Source organism: Muscardinus avellanarius, assembly GCF_963383645.1.
Source record: "Muscardinus avellanarius genome assembly, chromosome: 9".
NCBI lineage: Eukaryota > Metazoa > Chordata > Mammalia > Rodentia > Gliridae > Muscardinus > Muscardinus avellanarius.
In genome coordinates, this window is record NC_137795.1 from 109,612,325 (window position 1) to 109,634,369 (window position 22,045).

The following is a 22,045-nucleotide window of genomic DNA, read 5'->3' on the forward strand; positions in this document are numbered from 1 at the left end:
AGATTATCATTTTTAATTTAGGATAAATTGCTATAATACTAGATGTCAACCACTAAGCCAAGCATGGGAGGGAGGGATGGGGAGAGAATGGGATGGGGATCGGGTGGGAGCTGACTGGGCGATGTGTGCATGTATGTCTACAAAAGTTTGTATCCCACTATGATGTATGAATACAGTACACCAATAAAAAAAACATAATTAAATAAATAAAATAAAATTCATAACTGATTTTTCTAGGTCTGTGAAGAATGTCGTTGGCATTTTAATGGGAATTCCATTGAATCTATAGATCACTTTTGGCAGAATGGCCATTTTGATGATATTTATTTTGCCTATTCATGAACACGAGAGATCTTTCCATCTTCCAAGGTCTCCTTCAATTCCTTTCTTTAATGTTTTATAGTTTTCTTTGTAGAGGTCTTTTACATCTTTGGTTAGGTTTATTCCTAGTTTCTTTCTTTCTTTTTTGCGGGTCTGGGGATAGAACCCAGGGGCATTCAACCTCCGAGCTACACCCCCTGCCCTATTTTTTATTCTTTATTTTGAAACCTGGTCTCACTGAGTTGCAGAGGGCCTCACTAAGTAGCTGAGGCTGTACACGAACCGTGATCCTCCGGTCTCAGCCTCCCGAATGCTGGGATTACAAGCGTGTGCCACCACACCTGGCAATTCCTAGGTATTTTATTGGTTTTGAAGTTATAGTGAATGGAATTATTTTCTTTATTTCTTTCATTGTAGATTCATAGTTGGCGTAAAGAAAAGCAACTGATTTCTTTAGGTTGGTTTTGTATCCTACAACTTTCCTGAATTGGTTAATCAGCTCCAGAAGTCTTTTGGTTGAGTTCTTTGGGTCTTCTAGATAATGGATCATGTCATCTGCAAATAAAGATAGTTTTAATTCCTCTCTATTTGAATTCCTTTGATTTCCTTCTCTTGTCTGATTGCTGCATCAAGAGTCTCGAGGACTATATTGAAAAGGAGTGGTGATAGTGGGCATCCTTGTTCCTGATTTTAGAGGAAATTCATGCAGTTTTCCCCATTCACTATGATGTTGGCTTTGGGTTTATTGTATATTACCTTAATGATGTTGAAATACGTTTCTTCTATTCCAATTTTCTGCTGGTTTTTTTTTTTTTTTTTTTTTTTTTTTTTTGGTGGTACTGGGGATGGAACTCTTCTACCTCCGGGCTACACTCCCAGGCCTATTTTTTAATAATTTTTTTTGGAAATAGGGTCTTTTAAGCCAGCGTGCCTGGTTTCGAACCTGGGTGATCTTCCTGTCTCCGCCTCCCAAGCGCAGGGATTACAAGCGTGCGCCACCACGCCCGGCTTCTCTGTATCTTTAACATTAATGGGTATTGGATTTTTTTTTTTAATTTGGTGGTACTAGGGTACCTGGAAACCTTTCTACCTCCGGGCTACACTCCCAGACCTATTTTTATACTTCTATTTGGAAACAGGGTCTCTTAAGCCAGTGCAGCTGGCTTTGAACCTGCGCGATCCTCCTGTCTCCGCCTCCCAAGCACGGGGATTACAAGCGTGCCCACCACGCCTGGCTCCTGTGTTTATTTTTGCTTTTGTTGTGGTGCTTTTGGGTTCGTAGCCAAAGAAAATCCCTGTGTAGACCAGCGTCATAGACCTGCGTGTGGGTGAGTGGAGGTCTAGTCTGGTTTCACCCCTGTCTGTGTAGATCTTCAGGCTTTCCAGCAGCATTTGTAGAAAAGACTATTCTTTTCACAGAACACATTTCTGGCATTTTTCTTGAAAATCATAAATGCAATGATTTACTTCTAGGTTTTTGACTCTGGTCCACTGGTCTGTGTGTATTTTCAATGTCAGTACTATGCTGTTTTATTATTATTATTATTATTATTATTATTATTATTATTACAGCCTTCTAGTAGATTTTGAAATTAGGTGTTGTGATACTTTAATGCAAATATTATGCCCAGTTTAAAATTGTATTGTTTACTTTATTAGTGGATTTTGAGAATTCTATTTTTTTTTTTTTTGTACTGGGAATTGAATCCAGGGTTATTCTACCTCCAAGTTACATCTCCAGCTCTATTTTTTTTTTATTTTGAAAGAGGGTCTCGCTAAGTTGCTAAGGGTGGTCTTCATCCTCCTGTCTCAGCCTTGCAAGCACAGGGATTGCAGGAGTACGCCACCACGTCAGGCTGGAGAGCGCTTTATGAGTTTCAGACACAAGGCCTCTCTCCTTGGCTGGCAGGTGGTTGTCTTCTCCTTTCATGTCTTTGTATCATCTTCCCTCTATGCATGTCTATCTCTGTCAAACTTCCCCTTCTTGAAGACACCAGGCATATTGCATCGGAGCCACCCGAATGCCCTCAGCTTACTAATCACATCCTATCGGCAGCCAGGTCACATTCTGATGCCCTGGGGATTGAGACTTCAACATATGGATTTGGGGGCCAGTGGGTGGGGTATAATCCAACCCATAGCCATCCTCAGCAAAAGCCAGACTGTTTCACTACGGATGCCCAGACCCAGGCTTTGTCCAAATCACTTTTTTTGCTTTTTCAATATTGGGGACTGAACCCAGGGGTGTTCTACCTTCCATCTACACCCCCAGCCCTATAGTATCATTTTTTATTTTGAAACAGTCTCTCACTAAATCACTGAGGGCCTAAGTTGCTGAGGCTGGAGTTGTACCTATGATCCTCCTGTTTCGGCCTCCCAAGTACTGGTCTTGCACCACCATGCCCAGCTATCTCCTAATCATTTTTACTCTTAAAAATTGCTTATTTTATTTTATTTTATTTTCGCAGTACTGGTAATAGAACCCCAGGGACATTCTACCTCCAAGCTACCCGGCCAGTCCTATTTTTTTTTTGTTCTTTATTTTGAAACAGGGTCTCATTAAGTTGTGGAGGGCCTCACTAAGTAGCTGAGGCTGTCTGTGAACCACAGTTCTCCTGTCTCAGCCTCCCAAATGCTGGGATTACAAGTGTGCGCCACCACGCCCGGCTGCTTATTTAGATTAAAAGTTTTATATAAAGAAATACCATAGCAACATCTATTGATCAATTCATTTTTTGTGGTACTGGAGTTCCTGGAAGCCCTTCTACCTCCGGGCTACACTCCCAGACCTATTTTATACTTTTTATTTGGAAACTGGGTCTCTTAAGCCAGCGCACGTGGCTGGCTTCGAACCTGTGCGATCCTCCTGTCTCCGCCTCCCAAGCACGGGGACTACAAGCATGCACCACCACGCCCGGCCTATTAATTAATTTTAGAGAAATATATACACACCAGATTATCTTGGGGAACTGAAGGACCCTCTAGTGACATGGTGTCAGGTCACCAACAAGCCCAGCTTCATTCCTCCTCTCATAACTCAATGACTTTTCTGGAATTTAAGCCTCTTTCCCTGAGTGTTTCTGCAAAACCACATTTCCCCTTAGAGTCTGTGCCGTTCCTGGTGGCTGGAGACTGCCTGCCATCCCCTCTGGCAGCTCTTGCCTGGGCTGTCATCTTGCATAGTCTCCATTCCTTTGAGCATGATGCCAACTTTGTAGATCTGCCTTCTACACTTTCATCCAGTTCTGAATAAACATGTTGACCTGAACAAGGCTCTCTCCTTGCCTGGTGCCGTCAACCCATGAATCACCTGAGGGTGCTGTCCAGCACAGCTGCAGGACTGCCCGCCCAGGGCTTCCTTCCCTGGTGTTTCCACACGGTTGCGGAAGAGCAGTGGTGTCATATCTGACTCCACTGTCTGACCCTAGGTGATTAGTCTTAGGTTGGTGACTGATCCAGGCTGAACCAGTGAGTTTTTTCCTATAAACTTTTGATCTTGGGAAAGAGAAAGTCCGACCTATTTCTCCTTGGGTGTTGGACCATGAGCTATACAGAGGCCAGCTGGGTATACCTGTAAGTCCAGTACTTGGGAGGGTGAGACCGGAGGACTGTCAGTTCAAGGCCAAGTTCAGCAACATGAGGCCCTTGGCTACCTAGTTGAGACTCAGTTTCAAAATATAAAATTAAAAAAGGCTGGAGATGCAGTTTGGAAGTAGAATACCCTTGCATTCAACCCCCAGCACCCCGACCACCACACCACCATGCAAAGATATGCTGATGTCAACCACATTTCCCACTCAGAAGTTAAAGACGTGGAGGCAAGCCGGGCAGCAGAAAGACAGTAATAGTCAACCACGAGCCTTACAGGGAACGCTTAGGCCAGGCCAGCCACAGTTCTGAGCATTTTACTTACACTGACTCACTGAATCATTAGGTTGGGCAATATGGCTATTATTTGTCATTATTATTATTATTATTATTATTATTATTATTATTCCCAGATGTAAAGACTAGTGAAGAAACAGAGTGTTCCGATGGCACTTGGGCTCCAGGTGCCTTCCTGTAAGTAGGTCCCATGAGACATTTGGGTCACCTGACAGTACATGCCTTTACCTCACTACAGTTGGCTCTTGTAGGTTTTTGTAGCTTACAATCAAAATATTTCAAAATATAAGCCGGGCGTGGTGGCGCACACTTGTAATCCCAACATTTGGGAGGCTGAGACCAGAGGATCACGGTTCGCGGACAGCCTCAGCTACTTAGTGAGGCCCTCTGCAACTCAGTGAGACCCGGTTTCAAAATAAAGAATAAAAAATAGGGCAGGCAGTGTAGCTCGGAGGTCGAATGCCCCTGGGTTCCATCCCCAGACCCGCAAAAAAAAAAAAGAAAAAAAAATAGATATATATAAAACCAGAGTAATATAATAATCGACGTGATAGTTAATAGCTAACAAGAATGATTACTAGAAGTCAGCTTCTATTCTTCCCTCCTGTGTGCACACGTGCACACACACACACACACACACACACACACACACACAATGTTTTTGTAAATATGTGGAAGAAACCCAGTCGCACCACATCCACTACATTCATATGAAATAAAGCGCAGCGCGTTTCTCTAGAGGTAGTACAGTAAACCTGGTGGGCCCCTTTCAGTGTGTGTGAACATCATAGTTCATTTTATAATAGAAGCTGAACTCTGGATACAATTCGTGTTTATATTATGCTTCAAGTAGAACTGAGATGATCAACACAGTGTTAGCAAAGGGCGAGGAAGGAGGGGAGCCGGGCGTGGTGGCGCACACCTGCACTCCGCACTTCTAGGAGGTTGAGGCAGGAGGATGGCAGGTTCGAGGTCAGTTTCAGCAACATAGTAAGACTCTCTGCAACCTAACAAGACCCTGTTTCAAAATAAAAAAAGTAAAAAGGGCTGAGGGTAGAGCTCAGATATAGAGTCCCCTACGTTCAGTCTCCAATACTGCTTTGTAGGTCTACTTTCTACATCTTCATCTGATTCTGGATAAACATGTTGACCTGAACAAGCCTCTCTCCTTGCCTGGTGCCCGTCAGTCTGTGAATCACCTGAGGGCACTGTCCAGCACAGCTGCAGGGCTGCCCCCCACAGGGCTTCCTTCCCTGGTGTTTGGGGGGAAACTGGGTGTGGTGGTACAGGCCTGTCATCCCAACGTTCTGAGAGCTGACACACGAAAGGCCAGCCTCAGAAACTTAGAGAGACTCTTATCATAGTGAGACCCTGTTTCAAAATTAAAATGTTTTAAAAAGGGCTGGGGCTGGGTGTAGTGGAGCACACTTATAATCCTAGTGCTTGGGAGGTTGAGAGGAGGATCGCAGTCCCCGGCCAGCCTCAGGAACTTAGTGAGGCTGTGAGTAACTTAGAGAAACCCTGTTTCCAAATAAAAAGTAAAAATAGGGCTAGGAGTGTGGCTTGAAGGTAGAATGCTCCTGAGTTCTGTCCCAGGACCAAAAACAGGAGTGGGGGAGGGGCTGGGGTTGTAGCCTGGATTTAAAATGCTTTTGGATTCAAGGAGGAGGAGGAGAAGGAGGAGGAGGAGGAGGAGGAGGAGGAGGAGATACAGAAAATAATGTAACAACATAAGTTTTGGATCTGAATTTTTGCATTTTTAGAGGTACTAAAATTGAGAAGAGGTGTACCATATTGTTATAATTGTCAATCAAAGGAGTAAAGGAGAGAATGAAAATAAGGACAGGTGTTGGGCCAAGACTCCAACGCCCGCGTGCCTTTGGGTGAGTCATTCTCTTCCTATTATTTATTTCTGCAGGTGTCATAAAAAACGCTATTCCGTCCACCTTCCCACAGCCAGCGTTATTATTTGCTTCCACAATGAGGAAATTAATGCCCTGTTCCGGACAGTGTCCAGTGTCATGAATCTTACTCCGTCCTATCTTCTTGAAGAAATTATTTTGGTGGATGACAAGAGTGAGTTTGGTAAGATGGACGTGAGTTGTGTGGTCTGCCTGAGGGCACTTGAGTATGTTCTTCAGACAGTGGATTTGGCGGGGAGGAGCAGGCACTATGCTGGGGCCACTGGGGCCTCTAGAGGGTGTGCAAGGCCTTGTCCCTATCTGAAAGGAGCTTCCCTGGGGTCAACAGAGGAGCACCAGTTGTTTTGTCTTCAGAGATCAGTTTTGTCTTCAGAGATCACCTCAGAATGAAATGACATCACATGTATGTAATACATTGAATAGAATAGGGGGAGCTAGCCAGGTGTCATGGCGCATGCCTATAATCCCAGTATTTGGGAGGCCGAGACAGGAGGATCGAAGGTTCAAGGCTAGCCTCAGCCACTTAGCAAGATTCTGTTTCAAAATAAAATAAAAAGGCCAAGCATGGTAGCACACACTTGTAACAATTCCAGTACTTGGGAGGCTGAGACAGGAGGATTGCAGGTTCTTGGCCAGCCTCAACTACTTAGTGAGGCCCTCTGCAACTCAGTGAGACCCTGTTTCAAAATAAAGAATAATAAAAAATAGGGCTGGGGGTGTAGCTCAAAGATAGAATGTCCCTGAGTTCCACCCCCAGTATAGCAAAACAAACAAACAAACAAATAAACATACATAAATAAGTAGATAGATAAGTAAATAAAGGCTGGACATGGTGGTGCATGCTTGTAATCCCAGTACTTGGGAGGCTGAGACTGGAGGATCCAGGGTTCGTGGCCAGCCTCAGCTACTTAAGTGAGGTCCTCCTCAACTTAGTGAGACCTTATTTCAAAATAAAGAATAAAAAATGACTGGGGTAGAGCTCAGAGGTAGAATGCCCCTGGGTTCCATCCCCAATACCACAAAAATAAGGCTTGGGGGTATAGCTCAAGGGTAGAATGACCCTGTCCTCAATCCCCATTACTACACACACACACACACACACGCGCACACACACACACACACACACACACACACACACACAATACAGGGAGCTGAGGAGGCCTTAATGCAGGACAATGACTAACCCGGGTACTTCATGTGAAAGAACTCCAGTTGGACCGTCGAGGAGTAAGCACTTAATCCTCTATACTTACTGGTTTTAAGAGAAGTGTGAGGCCAGTATGAACTGGTTAACCACACCAAGAGTCTGACATTTCTTCCCTGTCTTACAACTGAGTACAACTTTTAGACAAGCAGGAGTGCCAGTCCAGCGATGCCCATACTGGATGGGTTCCAGAGCTCAAAGCCCATCCAGTCTACTGCGCATCTGGACCTGGGGAGGAGAAACAGCAGGAAGAAGAATGGGCAGGGCCGACAGCGAAGCATCCCAGGAAGTTCGTCCCAGGACAGCGAAGCCGGAGGCTCTGGAGAGTGACACAAGCTAAAGGAATTTCATACGTTGGCACCTGTCACGCGTGACTCCTTTCTAAGGTTAAACCTGCTTACGTCTAGTCTTGTGCATGACAGACTCGTGGCTGGTCTGCAAGGCTGTGGGACGGTGCCCTGAGCTGCCTGTGGTCCAGGCCGCCCCTAGTCATGGCTCAAGTCACAGCTGCTCAGGAGCACTGAGTGGCATGTTGCCAGCCTGCTGAGCAGGAGGCCGCAGTCAAGAGACCTGCAGGTGCAAGGTGGGGTAACCCGGCGGACGGCAAAGCTCTGCCTTCTCACCCAGAAGTGCCAGGACCCCGCCCTGGGGCGCAGGACGTGAACAGCCTTAGGACACCTCCCCCAGCCTTGCAGCAGGAGATACGCCTGCTGCCCCGCTGGCTTGACGGCCACTGCACCACACCACAGTCCAGTGGCGTGGCCATCCCGACTGATTCTCACTGATCTCACTAGAAGCTGGAAGTCCACTATCAGGTACCAGCAGCCCCGGGTCCCTGGCGAGGGCCCGTCCTCTGGTCTACAGACTTTTGGCTTTGTCCTCAACATGGCAGAAAGCAAACAAGGGAGCTCCCCGGACGCCTCTTACTCTGCGACATCTGGTGAGCTGCTCACAATCCACTATGGATTCCTGTCCCCCTCCTAGGAGGCTAGGGGGGTCACTGCTGATGGCCAAGACCTGGGTGTGCTGCCAAACCAGACCCCTCTCCTTCTCTTTGACCTTAGCCTTGGACGCACGCAGAACCTCAAACACAGGACTCAAGGTGTTCACACGACTTCATCATGGTTATAGGACAACTTTTTGAACCAAAGCCTGTCCACAGACAAGGAAAAGCATTCTGCCGTCTACCACAACTGTGCCCAATCTCCACATCCATACCCCTGGGGCTTAGTAATTGAGAACTCTGCATCCCTGAGTTCCTCTCCCGGTCCCACCCTCCTCCCTCATCACAGTGTTGGCCTCCAAATACCGAGCGACCAGTTTCTATGGCAGTTGATGTACTGCCTCCCTCACTAGACTATTGCCGGGAACATGGCGGCCATCCTGGTCACCGATGAGGAGACTGCCGGGAACATGGCGGCCATCCTGGTCACCGATGAGGAGACTGCCGGGAACATGGCGGCCATCCTGGTCACCGATGAGGAGACTGCCGGGAACATGGCGGCCATCCTGGTCACCGATGAGGAGACTGCCGGGAACATGGCGGCCATCCTGGTCACGGATGAGGAGACTGGGACTAGTGGTTCGATAGCAAGTGAGAAGCATAGCTGGTTACAGTACAGTTAGTAGCAAGGCCAGATTGCACCAAAGCCCCAGAACTCATGCTTTTCCTATTAAAATTATAATCGTGATTTATGAAGGCAGGTTATTTCACTAGATGCAAAGGACCACTGTGAGGTTGATTCTGTTGATCAATCCCTTTTCTTTCTGTCCCTTCCATAGGATAAAATTTTAAAACTTAAACTTATATGAAACAGTGTGTTTTTCAAAAATAGATCATAATAATGATAAATTATTTTAATTTCTATAACTGCAGCTTATAAATTGTCAAGTGTCAGATGATATTTTTTCCCCAGATGATTTGAAAGTAAAACTAGACTACTACCTGGAAATATGGGGGAGAAAGATTAAATTGATAAGAAACAAAGAGCGAGAAGGGCTGATTCGCTCTCGGATGATCGGAGCAGCTCAAGCTTCAGGTAGGAGCTCAGGAAGGCTGCGGGGCTCTCCCTTCCTGTGCAGAAGCCATCCTCAAGGGAGACTCCATGTGGAGCAGACGTGAACCGTACACCTTCTCCTGCCTCCTCAGTCTTCTGTTGACCTAAATGTCAATTGCTAGTTCATATGGAAGATAATCTTTTGCAAGAGCCATAGCATTGGCCCACTACAGGTTCTGTGTCCCCAGGGCCAAATTCTGAGCTGGAGTTTTTGATGCAGGAGACCCAGGAGATGCCTGTGCAGGAGTGGGGGGAAAGGAGACTTGGGCTGGGGGTGGAGCTGTGGTGCCCACTCATGAGGAACCCCAAAGGCACCATAGGGCTAGTTCAGGGCCTGTGGAAAGCAGGGGCCACAATAAGAGCCAGGAGTGGTGGCATGTGCCTATGACATCCCAGTATTTGAGATTACTGAGACAGGAGGATCACAGCTTTAAGACAGCCTCAGTAACTTAGAGAGGCCCTATCTCAAAATAAAAAAATAAATAAAATTGGACTGGAGGATGTAGCTCAGAAGTAGAATATTTTTGGTTTCAATCACTAGTACCAAATAATAAGAAAGTTCAGAGGATGAATGTCCCTGGGTTCAAGCTCCAATACCAAAAAAGAAAAAAGGAAAAGGAGTTGGCTGGGGAAACCATCTGGGAAGGATAAAGAGGGGTGGGGTAGGAGAGCAGAGAGCTGCAGCTCCCGGCCTTGCACGTGTGAAGGAGCGAGTGGAGGGAGGGAAGGAGGTTTAGAAAGAAGAGCTTCAGTAGAGAGGCTGATGATGGTCCATGCACCAGTCTGGGCCCATGCACCCCAGGACAGGGCGTCACCTTGGACTCGGTAGCCGTGGTTGGCCATGGGTTTATTGAATTTGATCTGGGCTGTGATGCATCTCGTCCACGTGGCCCAGTGTCGGCTGTTCTTGCCTCCGTAGGGGACACCCTGGTGTTCTTGGACAGCCACTGCGAGGTGAACAGGGTCTGGCTGGAGCCCCTGCTCAACGCCATCTCCAAGAACCACAAGATGGTGGTGTGCCCTCTGATCGACTCCATCGATTACAAGACCCTGGAGTACAGCCCATCTCCTGTTGTCAGGGGGACTTTCACCTGGGACCTGCAATTCAAATGGGACAGAGTTTTCTCTTATGAAATGGAGGGACCAGAAGGACCAATTACCCCAATCCGGTGAGATTTCTCTGATTATGGGGAAATTGCATGTGTGTATTGGGACCTGGAAAAGAAACCTTTAGAGACTATCCCTTGGATTTCTTGGGTTCTGTGAAGATGAGTGTTTTGTTACTTGTTTCTCAAAGTCTTTAATATTAAGATTTGGTAAATGTTAACTTTCTTCTATTGGAAAAGTGCATCTGAGCCCAGGCGTGGTGGTCCATGCCTGTACTCTCAGCACTTGGGAGGCTGAGTGGAGGATTGCAGGTTCGAAGCCAGCCTTGGCAACTTAGCAAGGCCCTTCACAACTTAGTGAGACCCTGTTTCCACATAAGAAATAAAATGGCTGAGAATGTAGTTTGGAGGCACAATGTCCCTGGATTAAATCCCCGGCAACATGTGTGCACACATGTGCATGGGCGTGCACACACACACACACACACACACACACACACACACACTTCACCCAGTTCAGAAAATCATTGTGGTTAATAAATGCTTGTGTATGTATGTATGTATGTATGTATGTATGTATGTATTTTGCGGTACTGGGGATGGAATCCAGGGGCATTCTACCTTTGAGCTACACCCCCAGCCCTATTTTTTATTCTTTTTTTTTTTTTTTTGGTGGTACTGGGGTTCCTGGAAGCCCTTCTACCTCCGTGATACACTCCCACTGGCTACACTCCCAGACCTATTTTTTTACCTTTTTATGTGGAAACAGGGTCTCTTAAGCCAGCGAGGCTGGCTCCGAACCAGCGCGATCCTCCTGTCTCCGCCTCCCAAGCGTGGGGATTACAAGCGTGCCCACCACGCCCGGCTCCACACAGATGAATTTAAACAGAAAACTGGACTCTGCCAAAGAAAAGAATACACAGAAAACCATGTGTGGGCTATCATAGAAAAGATCCTAGGAATCCAGAGAAAGAAAATCAACCAGAAACACAAAGACATATTAACTTTCACAGGAGCAGTGATCAGAACAACAACTGACTTTTTCTGTGGGGGAACCAGAGATAAAACCCAGGGGCATTCTACCTCCGAGCTGCGCACTCAGCCCTCTTTTTTATTCTTTATTTTGAAACAGGGTCTCACTAAGCTGGGGAGGCTGGCCGCGAACCTGCGGTCCTCCTGTCTCAGCCTCACCACTACTGGGATTACAAGCGTGCGCCACCACGCCCAGCTTATTCTTTATTTTAAAACAGGGTCTCGCTGAGTTGCAAAGGGCCTCACTAAGTAGCTGGGGCTGTCCTAGAACTGGGATCCTCCTGTCTCAGACTCCCAAATGCTGGGATTACAAGCGTGCGCCACCACACCTGGCAGTAAATGCCCCTTTGATTTCAGACACCCACCTTTAGAATGTGGACTTTGTTCTTAGGAGCGAGTCCTACACTAACCGAGGATCACAGGGCCGTGGTCAGCCGAGAAAGGAAACATCTCTGCCAAGTTCACTATGAGATATCTACCTAGAAAGGTGTGGTGATGCACGCAGACCTCCCGTCTGGTGGGTACTGGGGACTGAACACAGGAGCACTGTACATTCTGTCTCTGAGCTACACCCCCAGCGCGTGCGCGCGCACACGCACACGCACACGCACACACACACACACACACACACACACACCAGGTAAATTTGCCTTGAATTCTCTGTCATGTTCCAGATGTAAATGCTGTGAGCGGCGGCTCAGGCGTGAGCTGAGGCTGACCACCTCTCCCCGCACACCTCAGGTCACGCCTTCCCCAGCAACCAGTCCGAACCTGGACCCTTCCCTGAGTCCTACCTCCTGCCATACCCTGGGCACCTTGCCCTTGAATGGTATCCCTGCTTCCACCTTCAGAGACCCAGGAGTTGGGAGGAAGGACTGTGAGTCGTAGGACCCTAGGCAGAGCCACGGGGAATGTCCTGCAGTTGTTAACCATGACCACACGGGGACACCCTTCCTCTCTCCAGCAGCCCGCTCTGCAAACAGAGACTGCCAGCTCAGGGAAGTCCATCCTCGCAAAGACATCACATCACATTGGTCCCCGCCTCTGGCTGCTCCCCGGGGGCCTGGCCTCCTTGCTCAGCCCCAGATGGACAGTCTGACCTCCAGTCCCTTGCCCCACCCATCCCAGTCTCTCCATTTCTACATTAAACCCCTCCTCTTCCTCTTCTTCTTCTTTGATTGAGCCCAGGGCTCTTCTACCTCCAAGCTACACCTCTGCTCTATTCTTTGTTTTGAAACTGGAACCTTACATGCAGACCCTGCGCACGCCTCTGACTGCCTAGGACGTGGGCTCCGGCCTCCCCGGCTTCACGCTGCTCACACTTCCTGCCCACCGTTTCCTTTTTCTGAATTATTATTTCTCAGAATGGCCGTTTGGCTCCTCCACTTCCTTTGTTTTGCTTGGATGCCAAGGATTAGACGCAGAGGTGTTCTCGTGTTCTACCTCCAGCTATCCCTCAGTCCGAGTTTATTTTTACCTGGAAACAGGGTCTCACTAAGTTGCCGAGGCTGGCCTCGAAGCTGCAATCCTCCTGTCTCACCTTCCCAAGTTGTAGGATTTCAGGAGTACACCACTGCAGCCGGCTCCACTTCCCTTTCCTGGAAGGTTTACACAAGTCTTAAATCTCTCGTAAGGTCATCCCCGCCTTCAGTCCTTGCCTCTAACCCTGGCCACCTCAGCCAGCCACCGTCGGTAGGACCACTTAGTACTCCGTGCACGTCAATGTGAGTCCACGTTTACCTTCATATATAGGGATGAACTATAATCTTTGATTCTCTAGTACCTGACCTGATGCTCTAGGGACCTTTCACTACCTTAAGGGGCAATATTGCATTTTGGTTGGTTGAAGGCTCGAGTCAAGCAGACCTGGTTTGCATTGGGTCTGAAGGACTTGTTAGCTGTCCAGGGCTGCACCAGCTGCGCACTGCACATCTGTAGACTGGCACCTTCCACAAAGACCACGCAGCAAATGGTGCCCCTGGACTTGCATTGAGGCAGGCCTCAGGCGGGCCAGTTATCTCAGCTTGGGCGTCTTCATCTGTAAATTGGTGATAAGAATAATAGCACCCTGGTCTTGGGATTGTTGAGAAGATTAAAGAAGCCAATACTTGTAAGACACGTAGCTTACATAGGGCCCGACACAGAGGATGTGACCCGATTGACATCAATGTTAGCTACCATTACTACATAGGCTTCAGGAGAAAAAGAACAAAGATGTACTTTATTTTACCAAATTTTAATATGTAAAAGCCTTGACTTCATAAACATTTAAAAATAAAGTGTTGAGCTGGGCGTGGTGGCGCACGCTTGTAATCCCAGCATTTGGGAGTCTGAGACTGGAGGATTACGGTTCGCAGACAGCCTCAGCTACTTAGGCCCTTTGCAACTCAGTGAGACCCTGTTTCAAAATAAAGAATAAAAAATAGGGCAGGAGGTGTAGCTTGGTGGTAGAATGCCCTGGGTTCTATCCCTGGTACCACACACACACACACACACACACACACACACACACACACAGTGTTAACTTGCGTAGGGTGCTGGGAATTAAACCCAAGGGCATTCTACTTCTGGATCACACCCCAGCCATTTTTATTTTTTCTTTTGTAATAGTCTTGCTAAGTTGCCAAGGCTGGCCTGGAACCTGCCCTCCTCTTGTTTTGGTTCTCAAGTACTGGGATTACAGGCGGGCACCACCATGCCTGCCTAACAAGTATTTTTTGAGTGCCCATTGTGTGCCAGGCATTGTATTGAGGACAGAAAACCTGTTCCCTGGTCCCCAACTGCAGAGTCCAGTGGGGAGGGCAGGCAGGTGACCGTATAGTGCTGGTGTCATGTTACAGGGGAGGGAGCCGGCTCTGGGAATCCTGTGGTTACAGGCTTCTTCTGGGTACCCACGTGTAGACAACATGGGCATCATCTAGTGTACCCAGCGGGATCCACGTCACCTGGTACATCAGGTGGGAACATTCCTGTCAGAGCAGAGACAGGTTGTTACCTCTCCTAATTACACACACACACACACACACACACACACACACACACACGCTGGGTATAGTGGCCCACACCTGTAATCTCAGTACTTCAGAGGCTGAGACAGGAAGATGGCAGATTCAAGGCCAGCCTCAGGAACTTAGTAAGACTCTCGGCAACCTAGTGAGACCCTGTTTAAAAAAAAGGTCTAGGAGTATAGCTTGGAGGTAGAATGCCCCTGGATTCAATCCCTAATGCAAAAGCAAAACAAACATCTGCCCCCCAAAATCCAAAAATCCAGCCTTATTTTATTTTCACTTCCTATCTCTACTTGCCCTTTTCCTTTTCTCTGTTGTATGAGCTCCTGGAAAGAGCTGTGTCTCCAGCTCCCATTCTCCTAAACCCTTTCCTTGCTCTTACTTCTGAGGCTCACTTCAGGCAGGCTTCGTCCCCACCCAGGACCAGAACTTGTGACCTTCACAGCGCGGCGCTGTTCGGTCTCTTCTGAAGGTCGGCAGTGCCTGCTGCTGCTGCTGGCCCCTTCCCTGGCGTGGAATTCCCAGGCCCTGGCCGCCCCTTCCACCAGCCGCTCCTGCCCAGGTCCCCCTCCGCTCTCGAACTCCATGACACCTGGCCGTGGGTCCAGCCTGGCCTCCCGCACCCCACTGCACCCCACTGCACCCCACTGCACCCCACTGCGCCCCAGGCCTACTTGGTGTCTCCACTACAATGCTCAGTACACATCTCAAATGCATCTAGACGTCAGCTTCCTGCCCAAACCCTGCTGAACACGGCGTCCCCCAGCTCACCAGCTAGGAACTCCAGCCGCCAGGTACTCAGGCCCAAATGCCGGGGTCAGCCATCCCGCCCGGGGTCAGCCATACCGCCCCTTGTCCCACCCACGGCAAATCTCTTCACTGCGGCCTGGCTCCGGCGGGCAGTTCCGTAACATCTTAGCACCTTTGCTCCTCTGTTGCGTCAGGGTTTCATCGTTTTTCTCCGGAACCACTGTACCGATTTCTCCCTGGCCCCCACCCTACCTACCGCGTCTTTACCACGGCTGGGCGCTCTCTTACCCTTACCGCGCCAGAGGGGCTGAGCCAGTGGCCACTTAGTCTAGTGTTATTGGTAGACCCAAAATGTTTTGCTTTGTGACATTATAGTTTTCTCAAAGGCAAACATTACAATTTCACTTTTCTTTCTTTGGCATTGGGGATGGAGCCCAGGGTCCCCCACCACTGAGCGGTACCCCCAGCCCTTTTTATTTTTTTATTTTGAAACAGGGTTTCCCTAAGTTGTAGAGGCCAGCCTCAAACCTGCTCTCCTCCTGTCTCAGCCTCCCAAGTACAGGGATTACAGGTCTGCGCTATCACACCTGGATTTATTTAATATTCTTAGGAAGGGAGATCTCTACCCTCCACTACTCAATTCAACTTTTATGCTTCTAGGAAACACATTATAAACATATTTTTGCTATTCAGAAAGTCAACATTTAGAAGATATGGCTTATGAATTCCACTTACAGTGGCTACAAATGTATATATGGGAATAAACTGAACCCAGGAGGTGAGAGGTCTGTATACTTGTAAAAAATTGATAAGAGAAACTGAAGAAGACGCAAATAGATGATAAGTCATCTGAAGCCAGACAAGGCGGCGCACGCTTGCGATCCCAGCACTCGGGAGGCGGAGACAGGAGAACTGCAGGTTCGAGGCCCTCCTCAGCTCAGCGAGGTTCTGTTTCAAGATGAGAAGTAAAATAGGGTGGGAGTGGAGCTCAGAGGCAGAATGTGCCTGGTGTCCCCCACCTCTCACACACACAAAAGAGACAGAGAGGAAGAAAAGCACCTGGCACTCGTGGACTGGAAGAATAAACATTGTTGAAATATCCACCGATCCCAGAGCAGTCTACGCAGCCTGCGCCATCTCCATCAGAACACCAGTAACATTCTTCACGAAGTGGAAAAAAGCGATCTTTTTTCATTTAATTTTTATTTTGTACAAGTGGAACCTATTGAGAGTGGTGTACATTTACACTGTGCTCCATGCCCTTCCCCCTCCATTCCCCCCCAATAGAGAGTGTCCAGGTCAATCGTGTTGCATTTATGCTATTACACATATTCGTATGTAGCTCCTCCATTGAACAACCTCAGCTTTCTTCCTCTCCTATCCTTCCATTCTAGCATTGCTGAGATTTCCCCTCCATCATCTGGAGTCCCTCTGGTATTACCACTGCTCCCTAGCTTGGACACAGTAGAGAAAACATGTGTCCCTTCTCTTTCTGTGCTTGGCTAATCTCACTTAACATAATGTTCTCCAGCTCCCTCCATCTTCTTGCAAACGCTATTATTTTATTTTTCTTTATGGCTGAATAGAATTCCCTTGTGTGTATTCCCCATAATTTTGCGATCCATTCATCTGAAAAAAAGCAATCTTGAAATTTACACGGAGCCGGGCGTGGTGGCGCACGCTTGTCATCCCAGCATTTGGGAGTCTGAGCCTGGAGGATCGCGGTTCACGGCCAGCCTCATCTACTCAGTGAGGCCCTCTGCAACTCAGTGAGAGCCTGTTACAAAATAAAGAATAAAAAATAGGGCACGGGGTGTAGCTCGGAGGTTGAATGCCTCTGGTTTCCATCCCTAGACCCGCAAAAAAAAAAAAAAAAAAAAAAAATTACATGGAACTACAAAAGACTCCCCAAAGCCAACGCAAACTTGAACAAAAAGTACAAATTCGGGCCGGGCGTGGTGGCGCACGCTTGTAATCCCCGCACTTGGGGGCAGAGACAGGAGGATCGCGCAGGTTCGAAGCCAGCCTTGCTGGCTTAAGAGACCCTGTTTCCAAATAAAAATATAAAATAGGTCTGGGAGGGTAGCCCAAAGGTAGAAGGGCTTCCAGGAACCCCAGTACCACCAAAGGAAAAAAAAAAGATTATACCTAAAAGTAAGACCCCAAACTGTGATACAACTAGTAGAAGACGTAGGAGAAAGTCTTCCTGATATTAGAGAAGGCAAGGTGTTGCTTTTTTAAAATAAAACCACAAAAGCACAGGTGCAAAAGAAAAATAGGCAAACATGACATCAAACTAAAAAGACCCTGTGGCCACGATAGTGGTGCACACCTGTGATCCCAGTATTTGAGAGGCGGAGAGAGGAGGACCGCAGGTTCAAGGCCAGCCTTGGTAAGTTAGCTGCTCAGCAATTTAGCAAAACCTTATTTCAAAATAAAAAGTAAAGCCAGGCGTGGTGGTGCACACTTGTAATCCCAGCATTCAGGAGGCTGAGACCGGAGGATCGCGGTTCGAGGACAGCCTCAGTTACTTAGTGAGGCCTTCTGAAATTTAGTGAGACCCTGTTTCAAAATAAAGAATAAAAAATAGGGCAGGGGGTGTAGCTCGGAGGTCTAATGCCCCTTGGGTTTCATCCCCAGACCCACAAAAAAATAAAATAAAATAAAAAGTAAAAAGCCGGGTGTGTTGGCGCACACTTGTAATCCCCACACTTGGGAGGCGGAGACAGGAGGATGGCACTTGTTCCAAGCCAGCCGCGCTGGTGTAAGAGACTCTTTTTCCAAATAAAAAAATGTAAAATAGGTCTGGGAGTGTAGCCCGAAGGTAGAAGGGCTTCCAGGAACCCCAGTACCACAAAATAAATAAAAAAATAAATAAATACTAAATAAATAAATAAATAAATAATGTAAAAAGGCCACGACAGAATGGCCCTGGATTCAATCCCCAGTACCGAAAGAGGAGGAGGAGCAGGAGGAGGAGGAGCAGGAGGAGGAGGAGGAGGGGGAGGAGGAGGAAAATGTTCAACATTATTTAGTCATTAGGGAAATGCAAATCAAGACCACCACGCACTATCACGTCATTCCAGTAAGAACAGCAGTTATAAAAAAAAGACAAAAGCCGTGCTGGTAAGGAGGTGGAGAGGAAAGCCCTGCGTACCGCTGATGGGAATCATGGAAAACACGTTCCCCAAACGCTTAAAGCAGAAATGTGCTGTGAACCAGCACCCCCATTACCGACTGTCAACAGACCAGTAGGTCAGAGCCACGTCTGCGCTTCCGTGTTTATTGAAGCACCTCTCAGAAGCGCCAAGAACCAACCTGCATGTCCCTCGCGGGGTGACGGATAAAGAAACTGCGAGTATCTGTGCACTGAAATAGCGCGCCCACGAAGAGGTGGAATCCTGTCATTGCAACGAGCGGGGCGAGCCTAGTGAGCCAGACGCGGAGAGCCAAGAACCGCACCATCTCCCCCGCCAATGGAATCAAAACGAGTGTCCTAGAATTAAGTAGGGGAGTGGAGCCCGGAGGCTGGAGGGAAAGGGAAGGCAGGGGAAGAAAGGGCACGTACCCGTGCGGCGTCACAGTGGACAGGGCCAAGGCGTGCTGGAGCCCACCCTCGCAAGGTGTCTGCCGTCATATCCGTGCCCGAATGCAAGCGTGTGCACGCGCAGACTGGACGTGCACCCAGGGGCACTCTGCCTCCCGGCTACACCCCAGCCCTGTTTTATTTTGTTATTTTATTTTATTTTGGCACCGGGGATGGAACCCAGGGGGACTCTACCTCCAAACTACACCCCCAGCCCTATTTTTTATTTATTTTGAAACAGGGTCTCACTGGGTTGCAAAGGGCCTCACTAAGTAGCCGAGGCTGTCTGCAAACTGTGATCCTCCTGTCTCAGCCTCCCGAATGCTGGGATCACAAGTGTGCGCCACCATGCCCGGCTCTCATTTTATTTTTCATTTTGAAACAGGGTCTTGCTAAGTTATTAAGGGTCTCACTAAGTTGCTGAAGCTGCTCTCAAACCTCCTGTCTCAGCCATTCAAGTACTAGGATTGTAGGCATGTGCCACCATACCCATATATTTTTCAAAAGAGCCAGAAGAGAGAATTTTGAGTGTTTTACCACAAAGAAATGGCAAATGATTGAGATGATGGATATACTAATTCCCTGACTTGAACATTAAATAATTTATTTATATATGTACATAAATTGAAAGATATATATCAAAACATCATATATAATGATATATATCAAAATATCATTATATATATATATATATTGTGTTTCAAAACATGATATCAACTGAAACAGGAGGATTACAGGTTCAAGGTCAGCCTCAGAAACTTAGTGAGGCTCTCAGCAACTTAGTGAGACCCTATTTATTTATTTTTTGATGTGGGTGATGGAACCAAGGGGCATTCTACCTCCAAGTTACATCCCTAGCCCTATTTTTTTTTTTATTCTTTATTCTGAAACAAGGTTTCACTGAGTTACAATGAGCCTCACTAAGGTAGCTGAGGCTGTCTGCGAACCACGATCCTCCTGTCTCAGCCTCCCAAATGCTGGGATTACAAACATGTGCCACCACACCCGGCTCAAGGCCCTATTTCTTTTCTTTTTTTTTTTTTTTTTTTTTTTGTACTGGGGGTGGAACCCAGAGGCTTTCCACCTCCGGGCTATACTCCCAGACCTTTTTTTTTTTTTTACATTTTATTTGGAAACAGGGTCTCAGTAAGTAGCTGAGGCTGGCTTCGAACCCATGCAATCCTCCTGTCTCACCTCCCAAGCACGGGGATTACAAGCGTGCGCCACCATGCCCAGCTCAAGGCCCAATAATTTTTTTTTTTTTTAAAAGGCTGGGAGTCTAGCTTGAAGATAAAATGCCCTTGGTAGCCGGGAGTGGTGGTGCACGCTTGTAATCCCTGTGCTTGTAATACCCAGCTCTTGGGAGGAGAAGACAGGAGGATCGCGCAGGTTCGAAGCCAGCCGCGATGGCTTAAGAAACCCTGTTTCCAAATAAAAAATATAAAAAATAGGTCTGGGAGTATAGCCCAGAGGCAGAAGGGCTTCCAGGAACCCCAGTACCACCACCACACACACACACACACACACACACACACACACACACACAAATGCCCTTGGTACCAAAAAAAAAAAAAAAAAAGAAAGAAAGAAAAGAAGGAAGGAAATAAAAAAAGAAAGAAAGAAAAAAGAAAGTAAGAAAAGAAATCACATTGAACCCCATAAATTTCTTAAATTGTATGTTATCTAGAAATAATATACACATATACACAAAGATCTATTGCTTACATAACTTGATGACATCTACCTAGGTAGCTGTGGTTTTAGTAATTTCCCACACTTAAATGGATACTAAGATTATTTTAGAATTACTATGACTGTTTTCTAGTTTTTTCTTTTTCTTTTTTGGGATGTTCCTGGGATTGAACCCAGGGGCCTTTTTTCTACCTCTGAGTTACACCCCCAGCCCTATTTTATTCTTTATTTTGAAACAGGGTCCTGCTAAGTTATGGAGGGCTTCACTAAGTAGAGGAGGCTGACCTCAAACCTGTGATCCTCCTATCTCAGCCTCCCAAATACCGGGGTTACAGTCATGTGCCATCGAGCCTGGATTGTTTTCTAGTTTTTACCTGTAAGCCACATGAGTATTCAAGCTAATTTTTAGGAAAATTCATGATTTCTATCTCGTTGGAATTGGTTTCATGTTTATTCCCCCCTCCCAGGTCGCCTGCGATGGCTGGAGGAATTTTTGCGATAGACAGGCTTTATTTTCAGGACATTGGCGAGTACGACAAGGGCATGGATCTTTGGGGAGCAGAAAACGTGGAAATTTCACTAAGGGTAATCCAGACTTTGTGTTTTAGATACTTGCCTTTTCCCACAGAGAGTATAATCTGATTTTATGTCTTAAAAACCACTGTGATAACTGTGCCCAGGAAACTCCATGAACATCTGGGACTGTTCCAACAGGAAACAACCTAGCAAAAATTTGAAAACATATAATATTAAATTCTCCTAAACCTGGCATGGTGGCGCATGCTTGTAATCTCAGTACTAGGGAGGCTGAGACAGGAGGATCACCGGTTGCAGGACAGCCTGGGCAAGTAGTGAGACTCTTATCAACCTAGGGAGATACTGTTTCCAAATCACAATAAAAGAGGGCTGGGGGTATAGCTTAGAGGTAGAATACCCTTGGGTTCTATCCCTAGTGCACCACACACAAATGTTGTAAACTAGGCGTGGTGGTGCACACCTGTAATCTCAGTACTTGCGAGGCTGACACAGGAGAATTGCCAGTTTGAGGCCAGCCTCAGTGATTTAGGCCCTGTATCAAAATAAAAAAATAAAATAGGGCTGGGGTATAGCTCAGAGGTAGAATGCCCCTGGGTTCAATCCCCAGTACCAAAGGGGGGAAAAAGGTGCCGTAAGGTGTTTTGAAGTATGAAACGAATGAATCATGAATTTTTAAAAATTAAAAAACTCGGTAGAATTTGGCATTCCTTGTTATTTGCTTAAATATAGCAATACTTAACATGAAAAAGGAGGACTGCCAGTACTCAGGGTGCTGGCTCTCAAGCCAGATATTGGAAGCCTGCCCGCCCACTGCCTGCCGGCCTGCCGGCCTTTCTCTTTTTCTTTCTTTCTTCTTGGCACTGGGAATTGAACCCAGGGTGTTCTACCTCCAAGCTACACTCCCAGCCCTCATTTTATTATTATTTTTGTGTGTGGTACTGATTG

The 22,045-nt window shown here is 47.1% G+C and overlaps 1 protein-coding gene across 1 annotated transcript in view; it reads left to right on the top strand.

Annotated features, from left to right (window-relative positions):
- The window catches only part of GALNTL5 (polypeptide N-acetylgalactosaminyltransferase like 5), a gene marked incomplete at both ends in the record, with an annotated part of 35,184 nt that overhangs the window by 9,554 nt on the left and 3,585 nt on the right, over nucleotides 1-22,045 (top strand). Inside the window, 4 exons of the mRNA XM_080701294.1 lie at nucleotides 6,125-6,291; nucleotides 9,249-9,371; nucleotides 10,309-10,558; nucleotides 21,031-21,148. Coding sequence (XP_080557420.1) covers nucleotides 6,125-6,291; nucleotides 9,249-9,371; nucleotides 10,309-10,558; nucleotides 21,031-21,148 — 658 coding nt within the window. The remainder of the gene's footprint in view (nucleotides 1-6,124; nucleotides 6,292-9,248; nucleotides 9,372-10,308; nucleotides 10,559-21,030; nucleotides 21,149-22,045) is intronic.